The sequence below is a fragment of the Giraffa tippelskirchi genome, chromosome 7, assembly GCF_054371585.1.
Source record: "Giraffa tippelskirchi isolate mGirTip1 chromosome 7, T2T-mGirTip1v1.2.pri, whole genome shotgun sequence".
NCBI lineage: Eukaryota > Metazoa > Chordata > Mammalia > Artiodactyla > Giraffidae > Giraffa > Giraffa tippelskirchi.
This window is the reverse complement of record NC_137281.1, coordinates 93,976,476-93,994,991: the sequence shown is the minus strand read 5'-3', so window position 1 is coordinate 93,994,991 and position 18,516 is coordinate 93,976,476. Positions and strand designations below refer to the sequence as shown.

Below are 18,516 nucleotides of genomic sequence, written 5' to 3'. Positions count from 1 at the left end.
TGGTTTCTTTCTTTCTTTTTTTTTCTTTTCTCCTCTAGTTGTACTTTGACTGGTACAGTCATCAAAGTGATAATTTTATAAAGTGTAACTTTAATATTATTAAATAAATTGCTCATCCCTTCACTTTTATCATTGTAATATCTATAGTAATGACTGAATTCTTCTTAAGTGTTTTTTTGGTAAGTGAATGTAAAACATGGTACTGGGTGCCTGTGAATGCCAACAGAATCAGATAGAGTTTTTTGTTATTTTATACATATGTATATATATAAGCATACATGTAAAATGTATTTTATATATATATATATAATAGTATTTGTAATGTGACTCAAGAAGTGTATAAAGTAAGAGTTAGAAAGGATTGAAAGGCAGTAGAAATCACCTCTGATCAGAGGGATCGACAAAGTTTCATGGGTTGTGAAGAATGAGTAGGATTGCATTTAGCGGAGATTGTGGTCAGAGGATTGGTAGACAATGACAAATGGAAGGAAAAGTAAGATAGGAAATTAGTACATTCAGTCTAAATAGAAGATACTTACATAAAGGATTTATGTAAACAAGTCTGGATTAGAGAGAGAAATGAATTTGGCCAGTAGGGAAGTGTGAAGGGATTGCTTTTAGGAAGACAAATCTGCTAGTTGATCAGCTAGAGGGAGAAGAAATTACAGATGGAGAGAGCAAGGATGATTCCATTGATATTATTCTAAGGAGAGCTGAGAAGATCTAAACTAGCAGGACTGTAGTGAAATGCCTAAGTTAGAAATATTTTTAAAGTTTTTCTTCTGAGAATACAATTTGAGATAAAAGTAAGAAATTTTCTCTCATTTTCTTTTGCTTTTTGGAGGACAACTTGTGTTTTTAGATTATGAAGCTACATACATTTTCTTATGGTCATTCTTGACCTAGATAATGTTTCTGTATGTTAGTAGAAGTAAGACTGAACTCAGACATGTTATTTTTTTTCATGGTGGCGCCACCACTATATTTTATGATCATGTAATACTAAAAATTATGCATTCCCGCTTAATCCTACATTCTCTCCTAGCAATTGTATCATCTCTCTACAAGAGATCTTTTTGGAATATTTATTTATGTTTATTTTCTTCCTCATTGCACATTCTCATATGCTGCTTCAATTTTTTTCTTCTCAACCCCAGTACATTAAAACTTGTCTTCTTAAAGTCAGTGACAACTAAATCCTTGTTTTATTCATTTTCACTTCAGTCTTTCCTTTCTTTGACCTCTTTCACTTCAGTTCAATTCAATCTCTCAGTCAGATCTGGCTGTTTTTTTTTGCAAATCCAAAGGAAGTGAAATCATTATCTCTGAGACATCTGTACTCTCATGTTCATTGCAGTTTTATGCAGGATAACTAAGGTATGGAAACAACCTAAGTATTGTTGGTTGTTGTTCAGTCACTCAGTCATGTCCAACTCTTTGCAACCCCATGGATTGCAACACGCTAGGTTTCCCTGTCCTTCACCATCTCCCAGAGTTTGCTGAAACTCATGTCCATTGAGACAGTGATACCATCCAACCATCTCCTCCGGACGTCAGTCTTTCCCAGCATCACGGTCTTTTCCACTGAGTCAGTTTTTCACATCAGGAGGCCAAAGGATTGGAGTTTCAGCTTCAGCATCATTCCTTCCAATGAATATTCAGGACTGATTTCCTTTAGGATTGACTGGTTTGATCTCCTTGTTGTCCAAGAGACTGGTCAAGAGTCTTCTCCAACACCACAGTTCAAAAGTATCAATTCTTTGGCACTCAGCTTTCTTTATGATCCAGCTCTCACATCCATACATGACTACTGGAAAAACCATAGCTTTGACTATATGGGCTTTTGTTGGCAAAGTAATGTCTCTGCTTTTTAATATGCTGTCTAGGTTTGTCATAGCTTTTTTTCCAAGGAGCAAGTGTCTTTTAATTTCATGGCTTTAGTCACCATCTTCAGTCATTTTGGAGCCCAATAAAATAAAAGTCTTTCACCCTTTCCACTGTTTCCCCATCTATTTGCCATGAAATGATGGGCCCAGATGTCATGATCTTCATTATTTGAATGTTGAGTTTTAAGCTAGCTTTTTCACTCTCCTCTTTCACTTTCATCACAAGGATCTTTAGTTCTCGTTTGCTTTCTGTCATAAGGGTGGTGTCATCTGCATATCTGAGGTTATTGATATTTCTCCCGGCCATATTGATTCCAGATTGTGCTTCATCCAGTCCATCATTTCACATGATGTACTCTGCATAAAAGTTAAATAAGCAAGGTGACAATATACCACCTTGACATACTCCTTTCCCATTTGATCTCTTTAGGAGCTAGTAAACTTTTCTTCTTTGACCATGGCTTCTATGATTTCCTTCTGTCTTAGTTTTCCATCTGTTTTTCTGTCCTTAGTTGTCTTTCAAGATCCTTCTTTCTCTACCCACTTTATAAATGTTATGGTTCCTTATGGCTTCATTTTTCACCCTCTTTTAGTCTACACTTCCATTTGACCTCATCTCATCATCTCTTCTTCTGGCTTCAGTTACCACTGATATACACATTTATATCACCCAATTATATCTTCTTTGAACTCCATACTCAAATGCCTGCTGAGCAGGTCTCATTGATTGACCAAAGACACGTAAAGCTTAATGTCCAAAATAGTATACATCATATTCCTCCTCAAATTTGTGTATTTCTTATAAAAGTAATGCCATTGCTCTCCATCAAGTGACCAAGCCAAAATATCGAGAGCTTTCTGGATTTCTTTCTCAGCCACATGCCACCAAAAACTGTTAATCTTTTCTTATATCACAAATATGCCTTTTTATTATCATCATAAACACTGCATTACTTTAGACTTCCATCATTTCTTATGTAGATTTCTTTAGGGTTCCCTCAGTAGTTATTTTGCGTCTGTACACTTTTCCAATCAATATTCCTACATAGTCATTTAATAATGTAAAGCCAGTTGTGCAAGAATGTTAAGTATTTAGCATTTGGCACTCAATTGGCAAGATTAATATTGTTAAAATGATCATACTACTCAAAGCAATTTATAGATTCAGTGCAGCCCTATCAAAATTCAGTGGTGATTTTTGTAGAAGTAGGAACAAAATACTAAAATTTGTATTGAACCACAAAAATTTCCCAAATAGACAAAGCAGCCTTGAGAAAGAACAAAGATGGAGGCAAACTATATTGCAAAATAGTAGTAATCAAAACAATATGGTGTTGGCATAAAATAGACACAGATTAATAGAACAGAATAGGAAACTCAGAAATAAACTTGTGCATATATCGTCAATTAATTTTTGACAAAAGAGCCAAGAATGTACAATGGGCAAAGAATAATCTCTTCAATAAATAACAATGAGAAAACTAGTTAGCCACATGCAACAGGATGAAACTGGCCCCTGTGTTACACCATACAAAAAAATCAACTCAAAATGTATTAAAGACTTGAATGTAAGATCTGAAACTGGTTAAATTCCTAGACAAAAACATAGGGGATAAATTCCTAGACACTCATCTTAGCAATGATTTTTTTGGACTTGACACAAAAAGCAAAGACAACAAAAGCAAAACTAAACACATGGGTCTACTTGTGTAGCTAAAAAGATCTGTTCAACCTCAGAAATCATCAAAGACATGATGTAAAAAGACATTCTTTGAAATAGGGAAAAAAATATGCAAACTATATTTATTATAAGGGGTTAATATCTGAAGTATACAAGGAACTCAAGCAACTCAATAGCCAAAAAAAAAAGCTAAAAAAGAAAGAAAAGGGAAAAAAAAAACAATAACCCAATTTAAAAAATAGGCAAAGGACCTGAAGAAACATTTTTCAAGAAGACATGAATGGCAAGCAATATATGAAAAGGTGCTCAAAATCACTAATTGTCAGGGAAATACAAACCAAAATCACTATGAAATATCACTTCACACCTGTTAGGATTATCTACTATCAAAAAGATAAGAAATGTGGGAAAGGATACGGAGAATATGGAAACTTGTACAGTGTTGATGGTCTTGTACGTTAGACAGCCACTGTGAAAAGCAATATGGAAGTATCTCAAAAAATTAAATATAGAACTGTCATATGATCCAGCAATTCTGCTTCCAGGTATAAATCCAAAGGAAGTGAAATCATTATCTCTGAAAGATATCTGTACTCTCAAGTTCGTTGCAGTTTTATTCAGAATAACTAAGGTATGGAAACAACCTAAGTATTGTTGATTGTTGTTCAGTCACTCAGTCATGTCTTACTCTTTGCAACCCCATGGATTGCAGCATGCCAGGCTTCCCTCTCCTTCACTATCTCCTTCTCTGTCATCCCCTTCTCCTCCTGCTTTCAATCTTTCCCAGCATCAGGGTGTTTTCCACTGAGTCGGTTTTTTGCATCAGATGGCCAAGGTAGTGGAGCTTCAGCTTCAGCATCAGTCCTTCCAGTGAATTCAGGGTTGATTTCCTTTAGGATGGACTGGTTTGATCTCCTTGCTGTCCAAGGGACTCTCAAGAGTCTTCTCCAACAACACAGTTAAAAAGCATCTATTTTTCGGTGCTCAGCCTTCTTTATAGTCCAACTCTCACCTACATCTGTAGGTGACTACTGGAGAAACCATAGCTTTGACTATATGGACCTTTGTCAGCAAAGTAATGTCTCTGCTTTTTAACACACTGTCTAGGTCGTATGGATCTTTATGTTGAACATTTTAAACATGTTACAATTTTGCCTATTAATAATTCCTCAGTGAAGCTGGAGTAATTAAAAAACATAAAATACAATAATCTCCATTTATATAAGTTGCATTTTAAACATTATCTCTAATCAAAGAATGATTTCTTAGGAGCTTAGAAAATGAGTTTAGAAAGCAGCTTTTAAACAGGTTAAACACTTGCTACCAAACTGATTTGTTTAGAAATGAATACTTCTTGATTGTTTCTTTATTCTTCCCACAAAGAGTAACAGCTTAATCCTTTATTCATGTTGTTGTTGTTGTTAAAGAGTTTCATGGAAGTCCTCAAAATGTCATCTTCTTAGCAGGATGAATATTCTTGGAAACCCAAGGAGGGAAGAATTGTTCCAGAGTTCAGTTTTATTTCAGGTTGAATTTGGCCTAGGTTGACTAGCAATGTATGAATTTGTCCATTGAGGTTGGAAGACACTCCAGGTAGCAAATGACAGATTTATTCCAAACTAGGAGTCTCATACTGTTACAACTAAGATGGAAACTCAAAAGTAAAAGAAATCACTTTAGTTTTAAAATGGAAATAAATGACAAATGATTATGATAATCTACAGTTTCTTTGTCAAATGATTTCCTTAACAACTTTTTCCCTGTTTAATTGAGAAAGCTCACAAAGGGAGATGATAATGTTACAAATTAGTGACCTAGTACTCCATCATGAGCTTACTGTTTAATGGCAGAACTCCAGATGGTGATCATTTCCCATTTTGGAAATGCTTTTTATTGATGATACTAAGAAAAACAATAATAAGTCGAACAAAAATTTTAGTCAGATGCTTGAATATATCTCTTGGCAATTCTCAGTGTCACTTTCAGAATTATTTCATGTAAAAGAGTATTCATTTCTGTGGCTATTTTTCTTAACCTGGACTTCTGTAATTCTACTGAAGTGAAGAATTAAAAGTTTAAGGAAAAATCATCTAGTGCTTTACTGGCCACATAAATTTCTCGTTTCATTATCCAGTCCCCAGAATATCATTGGCATTCACAAATGTTTCTTATTTAATAATGTCATGTTGCCAGAAGTCCAAATATCACCACTCAGAGCTATAATGCAAGTGTGCTTCTTTAATGAATGGTTCATATTAAAAATGTTAGAATGCCTTTCAGATGAAAAACATTTTAAATTCAGCAGATCATTTTTTCTCAACAGGCAGGAACTCATTAACAGAATAATACTGGTAACTGAAGCATTTTTCAAAGAAAATAGTATCCCCGATAAATGCAAGCTGCATATCTTCTCGTCTTTGGAATAAATAGGCCTAGTTTTCATTTATAAAAAAGGGACAGCTTGTTTTCATCACATTGCACATTTTAAATATCTTACAATTTTATTTGTCAATTATATCTCAATAAAGCTGAAACTGTTTAAAAAACATAAAAAATAATAATCCTCATTTATAGAAGTTGCATTTTAAAAGTTGGTTGAAAAATTTATGTTGTTGGCTTTGTGAATCAACTTCTCAGTGTGAAGATAAGTGAATATTGAGTGAATAAATCTAATTTGGGTCTAGATTTCTACCTTTAAACTCTCCTTCTAAACTTGTAATTTTCACTGCTACTATATGACTGAGGGTATGCTGTCTTCATCCCAGTCTCTGAATTGGGTGCCTTTTAACTGTTGCATGGTAGAGCTTTGCATGTAAATGAGGACACACTAGATACATTTCATAGTAAAAGTCCATTTCTCTCCTTGTGTGTCTTGTGTTCCTGATGCCTTAGGGTGGGTACTGTGCCACCCTGGCACCTTTCTTCTGTGGCTCCTGGGATGCTTACTGCTTTTGGCCTGGACCTAGTTCTCTGGAAAGTAACAGTCCTCTGCTGGGTGAAGAGCTGCCCTGAGGGCTCCAGGTAGCTTCAATGGGCCCAGTTCAGGCCTGGTCCAAGGTTTTATATCAGGTTTGGGCTGTATAAAATTACTAGACGTGTCCATGTATAACCTAGTCCTAAAGTCTTATTAACTATTAAGACTTATCTATGTCTTTTTAAAATCAACACCCTAAGGCAGATTGACGTGTTCTTTTTTTTTTATGATTATTGATTACTGTTTGCTATAGAAGATTTGACCACACAATCAGATACCAAATGGAGATAAATAGGTGTATGTCAATTTGTTAGCTGATAAATTATATACATTTCTTTTTAGAACCAGGTTTGTTTCTTTGAAGAAAAAAATTTGGTAGATTTTGTACACAAATCCTATTTGAAGGAGGAAGACAGCAGAAGCTGTTATCTATTTTCTTATAATCATAAAGGGCAAAGAATCAACATTTCTGACTTTCATGTTTGGAATATAATTTTTTTTTTGGAGGATAATTGCTTTACAATATTATGTTGGTTTCTGCCACACATCAACTTGAATCAGCCACAGGTATACATATGTTCCCTCCCTCCTGAACCCCCTCCAATCTCCCACCCTATCTCACCCCTCTAAGGTTGTCACAGAGCACTGGGTTGAGCTTCCTGTGTCACACAGAAAATTCCCACTTGCTATCTATTTAAAATATAGTTTTGTATATGTTTCCATACTTACCTATCAATTTGTCCCACCCTCTCCTTCCCTCAAGGAAGTCCACAAGTCTGTTCTCTATATCAGCATCTCCATTGTTTTCCTGAAAATGGGTTCATCAGTACTCCTTTCTAGATTCCATATGCATGCATTAATATACAATATTTGTCTTTCTCTTTCTAACTTACTTCACTATGTATAATAGGCTCTAGATTCATCCACCTCATTAGGGCTGATTCAAATGCATTCTTTTTTATAGCTAAATAATATTCTACTGTGTATATGTACCACAATTTCTGTATCCATTCATCTGTCAATGGGCATCTAGGTTGCTTCCATGTCCTAGGTATTGTAAAAAGTGCTGCAACGAACATTGGGATACATGCATCTCTTTCAATTACGTTTTTTTTTAAGTATTTTCTGATCTCATCCCCCCAGAAAGATTCTATTATTTGTGTTCCATTATACTCTGTATGGACTTATGTCATTTATTTTACTTAATTTCTCAGTGTGTCCATTCTCCTGCATCCCTCACCACTAGATTTTAATTTCTTAAGGTTAACATCTGTGCTTTTTTCAAATGTGTTTCAGCCTTCCTGGTGTAGGACCTGTCACACAATAAGCCTTTATAAATTCCTGCATAATAAACAGATGAATAATTTTGTCTGCCAGCTTACCAGCTCATAGGATGAGTACATATATGGGTTTTAATAAATTTTCCCCTAATTGAAAAGGTCAATACATTGTAAAAATGTTTGAGGAAATATAAAGTTAGAAATAAAATAGCAAAAATGAATTATTATTCAGAATTAAGCATTATTATGATTTGGTATATTTCTGGTCTCTAGAATTTAAAAATATATTCTGAGAAGCACATTTGACCCTCTGTAATCAGATATTGGATTCTTAAACAAGAGTGTTGATATTTTGATATATTTGTCCTTTCTGAACATACAAGTTAGGTGTACAAATAGTAATAATGAAGCTATGTTTTGTACCAGTTTATGTGTATGTGTCTGTTTTTGCAAGTGACCTCTCTGTTGTACCCTTCCCTGTTGGCTCAGAGAGTAAAGAATCTGCCTTTAATGTGGGAGACTTGGGTTCGATCCCTGGGTCAGGAAGATCCCCTGGAGAAGCAAATGGCAACCCGCTCCAGTATTCTTGCCTGGAGAATTACATGGACAGAGAACTGGTAATTCTGTAGGGCTGTAGTCCATGGGGTCACAAAAAGTCTGGACATTACTGAGCAATTAACATTTTTACTCTCTCTATTGTTACAATTGGTGAGGTAGGTCAGAGAGCTGCCTGAACTAGCTCCCCAGCAGTCTTGCGGTTGTGCTTCATATTGACAAAACTGTGGAAAACAGTGATCTAAGCAACAAATAAGCTTGTGATGTCTGCTTGGCTAATCTAGTCATTGTATTTATAACTATTACATCACATGTACATTGTTTTATTAAGGTATTCTGTCTTTAGAGAGAATGTATGTGTGTTATATCTAAATGCTGCACCATTTTATATAAGAGACTTGAGTGTCCTAGGATTTTGGTATCCACAGTGGGGTCCTGGAATCAATCCTCCTCACATACCAAGAAACAGCTGTACTCTGGTACTCAAGAGAATTTAGAGAAAGGTGGAGGTGCTATCAGCATGTAGGAGAACTTGAAGCCACAGAAACAAACAAAAACCTCAAGAAGCAGGGCGCAGAGTGAGAAGAGGACTCAGTGTATGACGCTGAGGGTGCAGTGACTTGTAGGAAGCACATGCACATTGTTAATTTACCAACTTTTCCCCCAAATGATATGAGTCACAGATTAGGACCTGAGCATGGCTCTGTATTTTCTACAGAGTAGATTGACTATCTGCTAGATTTTTACCTTTTAAAGATCTGTTTGGCCTTTCTTCAGAATTAGTAGTATGTTCTGAATAATAAGGATTCAACAAAAGTCTTACTTAATCTTTGGATTATTCAGGGCTCACTAGGTTTGAAAAGTTCGTAACTGGACTGTAGAGTTGCTTGTCAAGGGTTGTGTATTAGTCAGGATTCGCCAGAGAAACAGGACCAATAGAATGTATAAAGATATATGGAAAGAGATTTGTTTTGAGGGATTAGTTCATCTGATTATGGAGGCTGAGAAGTTCCATGCTGTGCCACTGGCAGGCTGGGGGCCTAAAAAACTAGTGATATAGTTCCAATCCAAACCCAAAAGCCTGAGAACAAGGGGCCAATGTTGTAAATCTCAGTCTGAGTCCAAAAGTCCTAGAACCAGGAACACTGATATCTGAGGACAGAAGGTGGATGTCCCAGCTCAAGCAAGTAAATATGCCCTTCCTCTCCTTTTTTGTTCTATTCATCATCCAAGAGATTGAACGATGCTCACCTGCATTGGTTAGGGCTATCTTCCTTACCCAGTCTACCACTTCAAATCATAATCTCTTCCAGAAACATCCTCACAGAAATGATGTTTTATCAGCAATCTAGGTGCTCCTTAGCCCAGTCGAATTGACACATAAAATTAACTATTACAAGTTGGGGAACCTTTGTTAAAAAGTAATAATAAGCAAGAGATTAAAGCCCAGGAATGAAGGGCTTTGTCTGTCAAGTTAGGCCTTTATCTAGTTGTAGTAGTAGTAACAGTAGTGGTGGTGGTGGTGGTAGTTAGTAGTAGTAATAGTAGAAGTAGTAACTGAAGTAGTTATAGAATAATATTAGTAATAATGAAGAAGATTTATAGTGACAGAAGAAAGTATTTACTAAGTGCTTACTAGATGCTCGTCACTGTTATTTTTCTGTATTATTTTACTCAGTGTTCATAATAACCCTAGGAAACAAAGCTATAATTATCTTCACTATATAGACAAGGAAACTGAGACACAGAGAAATTATATAACTTGTTCAAAATCACAGAGCTAAATAGGTAATAGGACTGAATTTCTAATGGGTAGTAGTAATGATGATTGTTGAAAAAAATGTAACTAATAATCTTTATTTAGGTAAGCTTAGTATTGAAGAACAGCCAAATTTAGCTGGGTATATAATTCTAGAACTGATTAGTTCAATATTATGAAATAGAAAATGAGAGATAGAAATAGAAGAGAATTATGTAGACTAAAAGGAATTAAATAATTATTTTGGGGTTATGGTGAATAATAAATGAGAATTATAGAACATTAACCCATTTTAAATAGATAATAAATGTCAATTATTAGTTTAAAGTGACTTGACTTAGTGTGCAAAGAAAAACTTCAATGACTGTTATTTGTTTTCATGATCTATTAAGAAACACACACAGACACACATGTATATATAATATTCAAGACCTTATATTTTCTTTTGGCAGAACTTCAGATAAACAATATATGGTATAAGAATATAACTGAAATTTTGATCTTGTTGATAATATCACTCACTACTCTGTGATCTATGCCATACTTGCATGTAACGAGAAATACTACACTTTGCCTCTTTTCTACTAATACAATGACTTTTATGAAAATAAAGTGGCTAGGAAGGTTAGAGAAAGGTTACAAGCAAATGTTCTCACAAAGTTGCTGAAATAAGAAAACAAAGGAAATAGCTCTTTTCCTGGAGAATCTATTTATTTTGAGGAAATTTGGGAAAATATTTCTCTATCATGTTAGAGTAGAAATTTTAAATTGGCTTTAATCTTCAAAGACATGAGAGATTCCTATTGTTCATTTTTATTTATTTATTATGGCATAGTATTACATTTATTTTTATGTGAAATGCTGTTGTTGTGCTTTGTAGGTTTTCAAGTTTGGAAAGACCAGAGTGTTAATAAAGAAGTCATCTCTCTGAAGTAGTTTCTTCTGTGCTCCATATGTCTAGGATGCCTTTTCTTTTATGCCTATTCAGAGGATTTCTATTCAGTTTGTTATTAGTAATCACCCCTCATCACATTTTTCATATCTGTTTTCTAGATAACATTTCCCTAATTTATACCAGTGTTGTGTATGATTCTTCCCTTAGTGTATTATTTTATACTTCCTTTCATTAAATCTCATTTGGGCCTGTCCTTCCAAATCCCTGTGTTGTCCATATCCATCCAGGTACTTGATTGATTTTCTTTTCTTTTTAATCCATTCTAGCTTTCATCTGCAAACTTGATCATATTTGAAATTACATTTTTAACGGGTATGCTAGATAGATAGGTTAGCCCTCATCCCTAAGGGATACTGCTGAATATACTGTTGAGTGTTCTGATTTGTAACTCTGTTGACAAGAATTCATTGTGTCCTTCTCATCTGAGATTTCTTTATCCTCTATCATCTCTACTTCCTGGATGTCCCTATGCCAGTCGTTTTTCTTTTAAGATATGGGTTAAAATCATTGTATTCCTTTATCTACTTATACCATTGCTTACGATTATACAGTGGAATCCCTTACAGTTATACAGTGGAAGTGACATATAGATTCAAGGGATTAAATCTGATAGACAGAGTGCCTGATGAACTATGGACAGAGGTTCATGACATTGTACAGGAGGCGGTAATCAAGACCATCTCTAAGAAAAAGAAATGCAGAAAGGCAAAATGTTTGCTGAGGTGGTCTTACAAAGAGCTGTGAAAAGAAGAGAAGTGAAAGGCAAATAGAAAAGGAAAGATATACCCATTTGAAGGCAGATTTCCAAAGGATAGCAAGGAGAGATAAGAGTCTTCCTCAGTGATCAATGCAAACAAATAGAGGAAAACAATAGAATGGCAAAGACTAGAGATCTCTTCAAGAAAATTAGAAATACCAAGGGAACATTTCATGCAAAGATGGGCACAATAAAGGACAGAAATGGTAGAAACCTAGAAATGATAGGGACCTAATAGAAGCAGAAGATATTGAGAAGAGGTGGCAAGAATACACAGAAGAACTGTATAAAAAAGATCTTCACAACCCAGATGATCATGATGGTGTGAACACTCACCTAGAGCCAGACATCCTGGAATGTGAAGTCAACTGGACCTTAGGAAGCATCACTATGAACAAAGCTGGTGGAGGTGATGGAATTCCAGTTGAGGTATTTCAAATCCTAAAAGATGATCCTGTGAAAGTGCTGCATTCAATATGCCAGCAGATTTGGAAAACTCAGCAGTGGCCACAGGACTGGAAAAGATCAGTTTTCCTTCTAATCCCAAAGAAAGGCAATGCCAAAGAATGCTCAAACTACCGCACAATTGCACTCTTCTCACATCCTAGCAAAGTAATGCTCAAAATTCTCAATCCAGGCTTCAACAGTATGTGAACTGTGAACTTCCAGATGTTGAAGCTGGATTTAGAGAAGGCAGAGGAACCAGAGATCAAATTGCCAACATCCATTGGATCATTAAAAAAGCAAGAGAGTTCCGGAAAAACATCTATTTCTGCTTTATTGACTATGCCAAAGCCTTTGACCGTGTGGATCACAACAAACTGTGGGAAATTTTTCAAGAGGTGGGAATACCAGACCACCTGACCTGCCTCCTGAGAAACCTGTATGCAGGTCAAGAAGCAACAGTTAGAACTAGACATGGAACAATGGACTGGTTCCAAATCGGGAAAGGAGTACGTCAAGGATGTGTTGTGTCACTCTGCTTATTTAACTTATATGCAGATTACATCATGAGAAATGCTGGACTGGATGAAACACAAGCTGGAAACAGGATTTGGGGGAGAAATATCAATAACCTCAGATATGCAGGTAACACCACCCTTATGGCAGAAAGCAAAGAAGAACTGAAGAGCCTCTTGATGAAAGTGAAAGAGGAGAGAGAAAAAGTTGGCTTAAAACTCAACATTCAGAAAACTAGGATCATGGTATCCAGTCCCATCACTTCATGGCAAATAGATGGGAAAACAATGGAAACAGTGGCAGACTTTATTTTGGGGACTCCAGAATCACTGCAGATGGTGATTGCAGCCATGAAATTAAAAGACACTTGCTCATTGGAAGGAAAGTTATGACAAACCTAGACAGCATATGAAAAAGCAGGAACATTACTTTGCCAACAAAGGTCCATCTAGTCAAAGCTATGGTTTTTCCAGTAGTCATGTATGGATGTGAGAGTTGGACTGTGAAGAAAGCTGAGCACCAAAGAACTGATGCTTTTGAACTGTGGTGTTAGAGAAGACTCTTGAGAGTCCCTTGGACTGCAAGGAGATCCAACCAGTCCATTCTAAAGGAGATCAGTCCTGGTTGTTCATTGGAAGGACAGATGCTGAAGCTGAAACTCCAATAGTTTGGCTACCTGCTGCGCAGAACTGACTCATTTGAAAAGACCCTGATGCTGGGAAAGATTGAAGGCGGGAGGGGAATGGATGACAGAGGATGAGATGGTTGGATGGCATCACCGACTCGATGCACATGAGTTTTAGTAAACTCTGGAAGTTGGTGATAGGCAGGGAGGCTTGGTGTGCTGCAGCCCATGGGGTCGCAAAGAGTCAGACACGACTGAGTGACTGAACTGAACCATTGGTTAAATTTTTTTTAAAGTTATTCAATCTGGGAAAACATTGTCCTTAAATAGAAATTTCTTAGAAATTTCTGTCAAACATCAGTGAGTCTTTAAAGGGATATCAAATGAGAAAACATTTTGGAAATGCTGCCTTTATCTTCTCCTTGAAAATGGTCTCTAGTTATTGGGGTTTTTGGTAAAAAGAATAATTATTTCTCCCCAGAACTGAGAGGGTGAGTTAAATATATATTTTTTAATATACTTTTTTCCCCGAATGTGGATTGTATTTTCAGTAAATTATTCAGTTTCAAGGTGGTTTTCTAAATGAAACAATTCATTTATAATTTTCAGAACATGATACAGAGCCACATGTTTATTATATTTTCAAACATGTTTTGCTTTATTTTCAGGAAAAAGAAGAAGTAGAAGGAATATCAGTAGGTGCTATACTCTCTGACTATCAGCGTGTTCGAGTAGAAAATGTGTAAGAGAACATTAATTTGTTTTATATTTTTTAAATGTAGTAATTTAAGAATGTGAATTAATGAAAAACAAATAATTGTACCCAAATAATAAATAAATATAGTATTCTATATGTCCCATGGACAGAGGAGCCTGGTGGGCTATAGTCCATGGGATCACAGAGTCAGACACGACTTAGTGACTAAACCACCACCACCACGTGTCCCATGAAACTAAATGTATTGCCCTAAGTAACAAAAGCTGCATTTTTACTTTTTTTCTATATATCTATGCATGAGAAAACTTACTTACTTACTTACCATAAGGAAAAATTATAATAAAAATTGAAGCAAAGGTTTTTTTGAAGTAGTATTCTCAAATTCCACTTATTTGAAATAGTGCAACTTTTTAATATTTTTTAACTCATTATCATTTGTAATAAAAATCAGGAGCAAATAGAAGTAGTATAGTAATATTTTAAAGGAAAAAATATATTAAGAAATGTCTTCTTTGATCCTTCCAACTCAGTTCTTGCAAAAGAATATTCATGAGATTGAAATACTTCTACAAAAACCCATTCAACTTTAAAGGAGTTATTAGATTATTACTCCTCCCATCTCCCTCACCTCCCATTTGATATAGTCTATTTTGAAAAAAATTTTCCTTGTGTTCTGTCTGCCTGCATTTGAAAACAGCTGATTTATAGATGGAAATGGATTGCATATCCCTTAGCCAAATGTTAAAAATAATATTCTCATCCAGTTTTAAGTCATATTCTCTGAGAATATTTCGTGTAAAAATCTTTGCTTTGAATAAATTCAAATGTATGTGATTTAATGGGTAGCCAAACTTTAGGTAGGGCTGACATCTATTTATGAAAGCTTTAAGGAGACAATAAAAATGTGCTCCTGTTGGGAAGCCACTTTATTTCTACATTAGAGAGGGGCCCACTGTATACTCAAAAGTGGAGGCAAACTGTTTCTCAAAATGCAATCTCAGGTACACGTCAACAAATAGTTTAACCATATTGTATACCATAAGGCACATCTGTTCATTTCTGGGTTTTGGCACCAAAAAAGAAAAGAAAAAAAAAGCACATCTGCAGTATTTTTTTATCTTCCCTGGTGACGCAAATGGTAAAGTGTTTGTCTACAATTCGGGAGACCCAGGTTTGATCCCTGGGTTGGGAAGATCCTCTGGAGAAGGAAATGGCAACCCAATCAGGTACTCTTGCCTGGAAAATCCCATGGACAGAAAATCCCATGGAGCGTGGTGGGCTACAGTCCATGGGGTCGCAAAGAGGCGGACACGACTGAGCGACTTAATTTTCTTTATTGGGAGCCATTGGTCTACAAACTCAGTTTTGAATTAGCCAATCTCCAATTTGTAATTTCTTCATTGTATTTTCAAGATATAAAGAGTTTAATAGATGCCACAAGCTCAAATACAGTAGTGATTTACAGAGGAAACTTATTTCAACCATGATATTTTATACTGTTAAAGAATTTAAATAGGTAAAGAAATACATTGTTGTTTAGTCACTAGTGAAGTGAGGTGAAGTGAAGTCTCTCAGTCGTGTCCGACTCTTTGCAACCCCATGGACTGTAGCCTACCAGGCTCCTCATGTTCAACTCTTTTGCATCCCATGGGCTGTAGCTCACCAGTCTCCTCTGTCCATGGGATTCTCCAGGCAAGAATACTGGAGTGGGTTGCCGTTACCTTCTCCAGGGCATCTTCCCCACCCAGGGATCAAACCTGAATCTCCTGCATTGGCAGGCAGATTCTTTACCACTGCACCACCAGGGAAGACCCCAAAGAAATATGACTTAGTCTAAAAATACTCAAAAGATCAGGGATACCAAAGAAACAACCAAGAATTTTCCAGTAAGGCCAGGAAGGAATAAAATTTTCTTCAAAAAAACAACCAAAAAATCTTTACCTCAAAAATATGGAGAGAAAAATTTGGTTAGTAGACATTAAATATTGGTGATAGGACAGCAAAATCTGTAATTCTTGTGTTACGTGGTTAGTTATAGTTTTATTATTTTATGTTTATTAACTGCCTCAGCATTGTCTCAGCATTGATTTAGATGCTTAGAACATTTTACAAAGGAAAATTATATAAAACAGTCTCAACATTAAGGAAGATCTTGATTTCTTTGAAAGTCAAGGTATATGTGCAAGAAAAAAAAAGTGGTATTAATATTTCTTAAGACCCTGTGTGAGTAAATGACCAAATATGTGGTACATTTAATAAATATTGGGATTTTCTGCCAGACAGAGTCCCATGTATGCTGGAGTAGTCATCCAGGAAACCTTACTGACACTAGGGATGGTGGAGCTTAGAGCTATATTTTTTACTTGAAATTTGAGCTCAGCCACTTACAGTGTGACTTGAGTGAATCACTTGTCTCTACCGTTTATTGAATACCTATTTTATCCAGGCATTGTACAACATTTTTATCTGTATTACTTTTAATTGATTATCAGTTAATCTATATTAATTTTAATTAATTAATCCTCCCTGAGGAAGTTATATCTAACTAAAAGCATGAAGCAAGTGAGGAAGGTAAGGAACATGGCAAGTATGTTACACAAGAGTGAGCAGGCCAGGGGTGGGGGCAGGTTGGAGTGTAGTGGGAGGTGAGGTATGAGAGCCAACCAGGGTGGGTCCCTGCAGGGCTTATTAGGAGTGACAAGGGAGGGTTTAGAGCAGAGGTATCCCATGATCCATCTATGTTTTAATATGTTTTAAAAGTATCACACCAACTATTGTATTGAAAATTATTTTAAAAGGGCAAAAATGGAAACTTCTCTGGCAGTCCAGCGGTTAAGACTCTGTGCTTCCACTGCAGGGAGTGTGGGTTCAGTCCCTGGTCGGGGAACTAGGATCCTGTATGCCGAAAGATAGTGGTGGCTCCGACCAGCATGTTACCAGTGGTACTGGTGAGAAGTGATTATATTCTGCATTGTGGTAGATTAGATGTAGAATGTGAAGAAAAAAGGAATAAAGGCTGACTTCACTTTCTAATATTGTAATCTTCTCAAGAACTTTGGAAAGAAATATTTTTGTCCCTATATATGAACTAGAAAACTAAAGCTTAGCTCTGACTTGTTAAAGTCATTCAGCTAGTGAGTTTAGGAGGAGGTTTCAAACTCAGATTTGTCTGGACTCTAAAATCTAAGTTCTTCTTCTAGCACCATAATGTGAAATTTGTATTACAGTACCTGCAGCATATTAGGTGTCAGTGTATGCACTTTCTGTTATTACTGTTTTCTTTCTTTCACTCAGACTTGAATTCTTTTTTTTTTTGCTGTCATTATAGTCATGCTTATTCTTAATTCTTTTTGCTTGTTTTTATTAAAATATCTTTTCACCTTTTTTCTCTTTTGTATTGAAGTATAGTTGATTTACAATATTATGTTAGTTTCAAGTGTATAGCAAAGTGTATAGCAAAATATATATAGCAAAGTATAACAAAGTGTATAGCAAAGTTTCAGTATATAGCAAAGTAATATATTTTTTCCAGATTATTTTCCATTATAGGTTATTATAAAATATTGAATATAGTTCCAGTTCCCTGTACTACACAGTAAACCCTTGTTGTTTGTCTATTTTATATATATAATAGATAATTTTTATCTGTTAACTCTAATACTTCTAATTTATCTCTACCCCCTCAGAGTCAAATTCTTTAAAAAAAGTTTCAAAGTTAGATAAGAATAGTTCATATAGCCACAGATATTATACATTTAATCAGTATATGGTTATTTTATTGATATGATAATTTCCTATTTATTAGGATATAAATTTATCCTAATTAGTATGATTATTTTATTAGGATAAATTTATTTGCCTATTTTGCATAAGCTTTGCAATTTTGACTCCTAAGGAAGTTCTAAAAACAAGAATAATCATCCATTAGCATTTGGAAGCTTTTTTAAATAGATTTCTAAACTTAGAGTCTTACTAAAATTAATATTTCTAATCTGCCTGGAAATTTCATTTTTATCTGTTTAGGCATAGCTTGTGGAAATTAAATATGTTTATGTTGTATACATAAACTTCATTATGCAAAACGTGCTTTTTAAAGTATTTTATATGCTAAAATCCTTGAGAGAAGCAGTATGTTTAAAATCAAAGTAATTGCTATGGATCTAAGTATAGAACATTAAGATGTTACGTGATTTTTTTTTAAATTATTTTATAGGTGTAAAAGGCTTAATCTCCAGCCTTTAGCTTACCTTTGGCAGAGAAACCAGGAAGATTTGCTCCAAGAGATGATATCATCTAACATTCAAGCAATCATCATCAAAGTAGCAGCTCTAGGTATGTAGCCAGACTTTCAAGGGAGCTGTCTGTT

The 18,516-nt window shown here is 35.4% G+C and overlaps 1 protein-coding gene across 29 annotated transcripts in view; it reads left to right on the top strand.

Moving 5' to 3' along the window:
• The window catches only part of DPH6 (diphthamine biosynthesis 6), a 300,037-nt gene that overhangs the window by 86,500 nt on the left and 195,021 nt on the right, over positions 1-18,516 (top strand). For all 29 annotated transcript variants that reach the window (XR_014058731.1, XR_014058719.1, XR_014058718.1 and 26 more), the window contains exons 4-5: positions 14,101-14,174; positions 18,364-18,482. Coding sequence is in view for 11 of the 29 variants with exons in the window: in XM_081507100.1 (XP_081363226.1) it covers positions 14,101-14,174; positions 18,364-18,482 (193 nt within the window). In the remaining 18 variants the exon portion in view is untranslated. The remainder of the gene's footprint in view (positions 1-14,100; positions 14,175-18,363; positions 18,483-18,516) is intronic.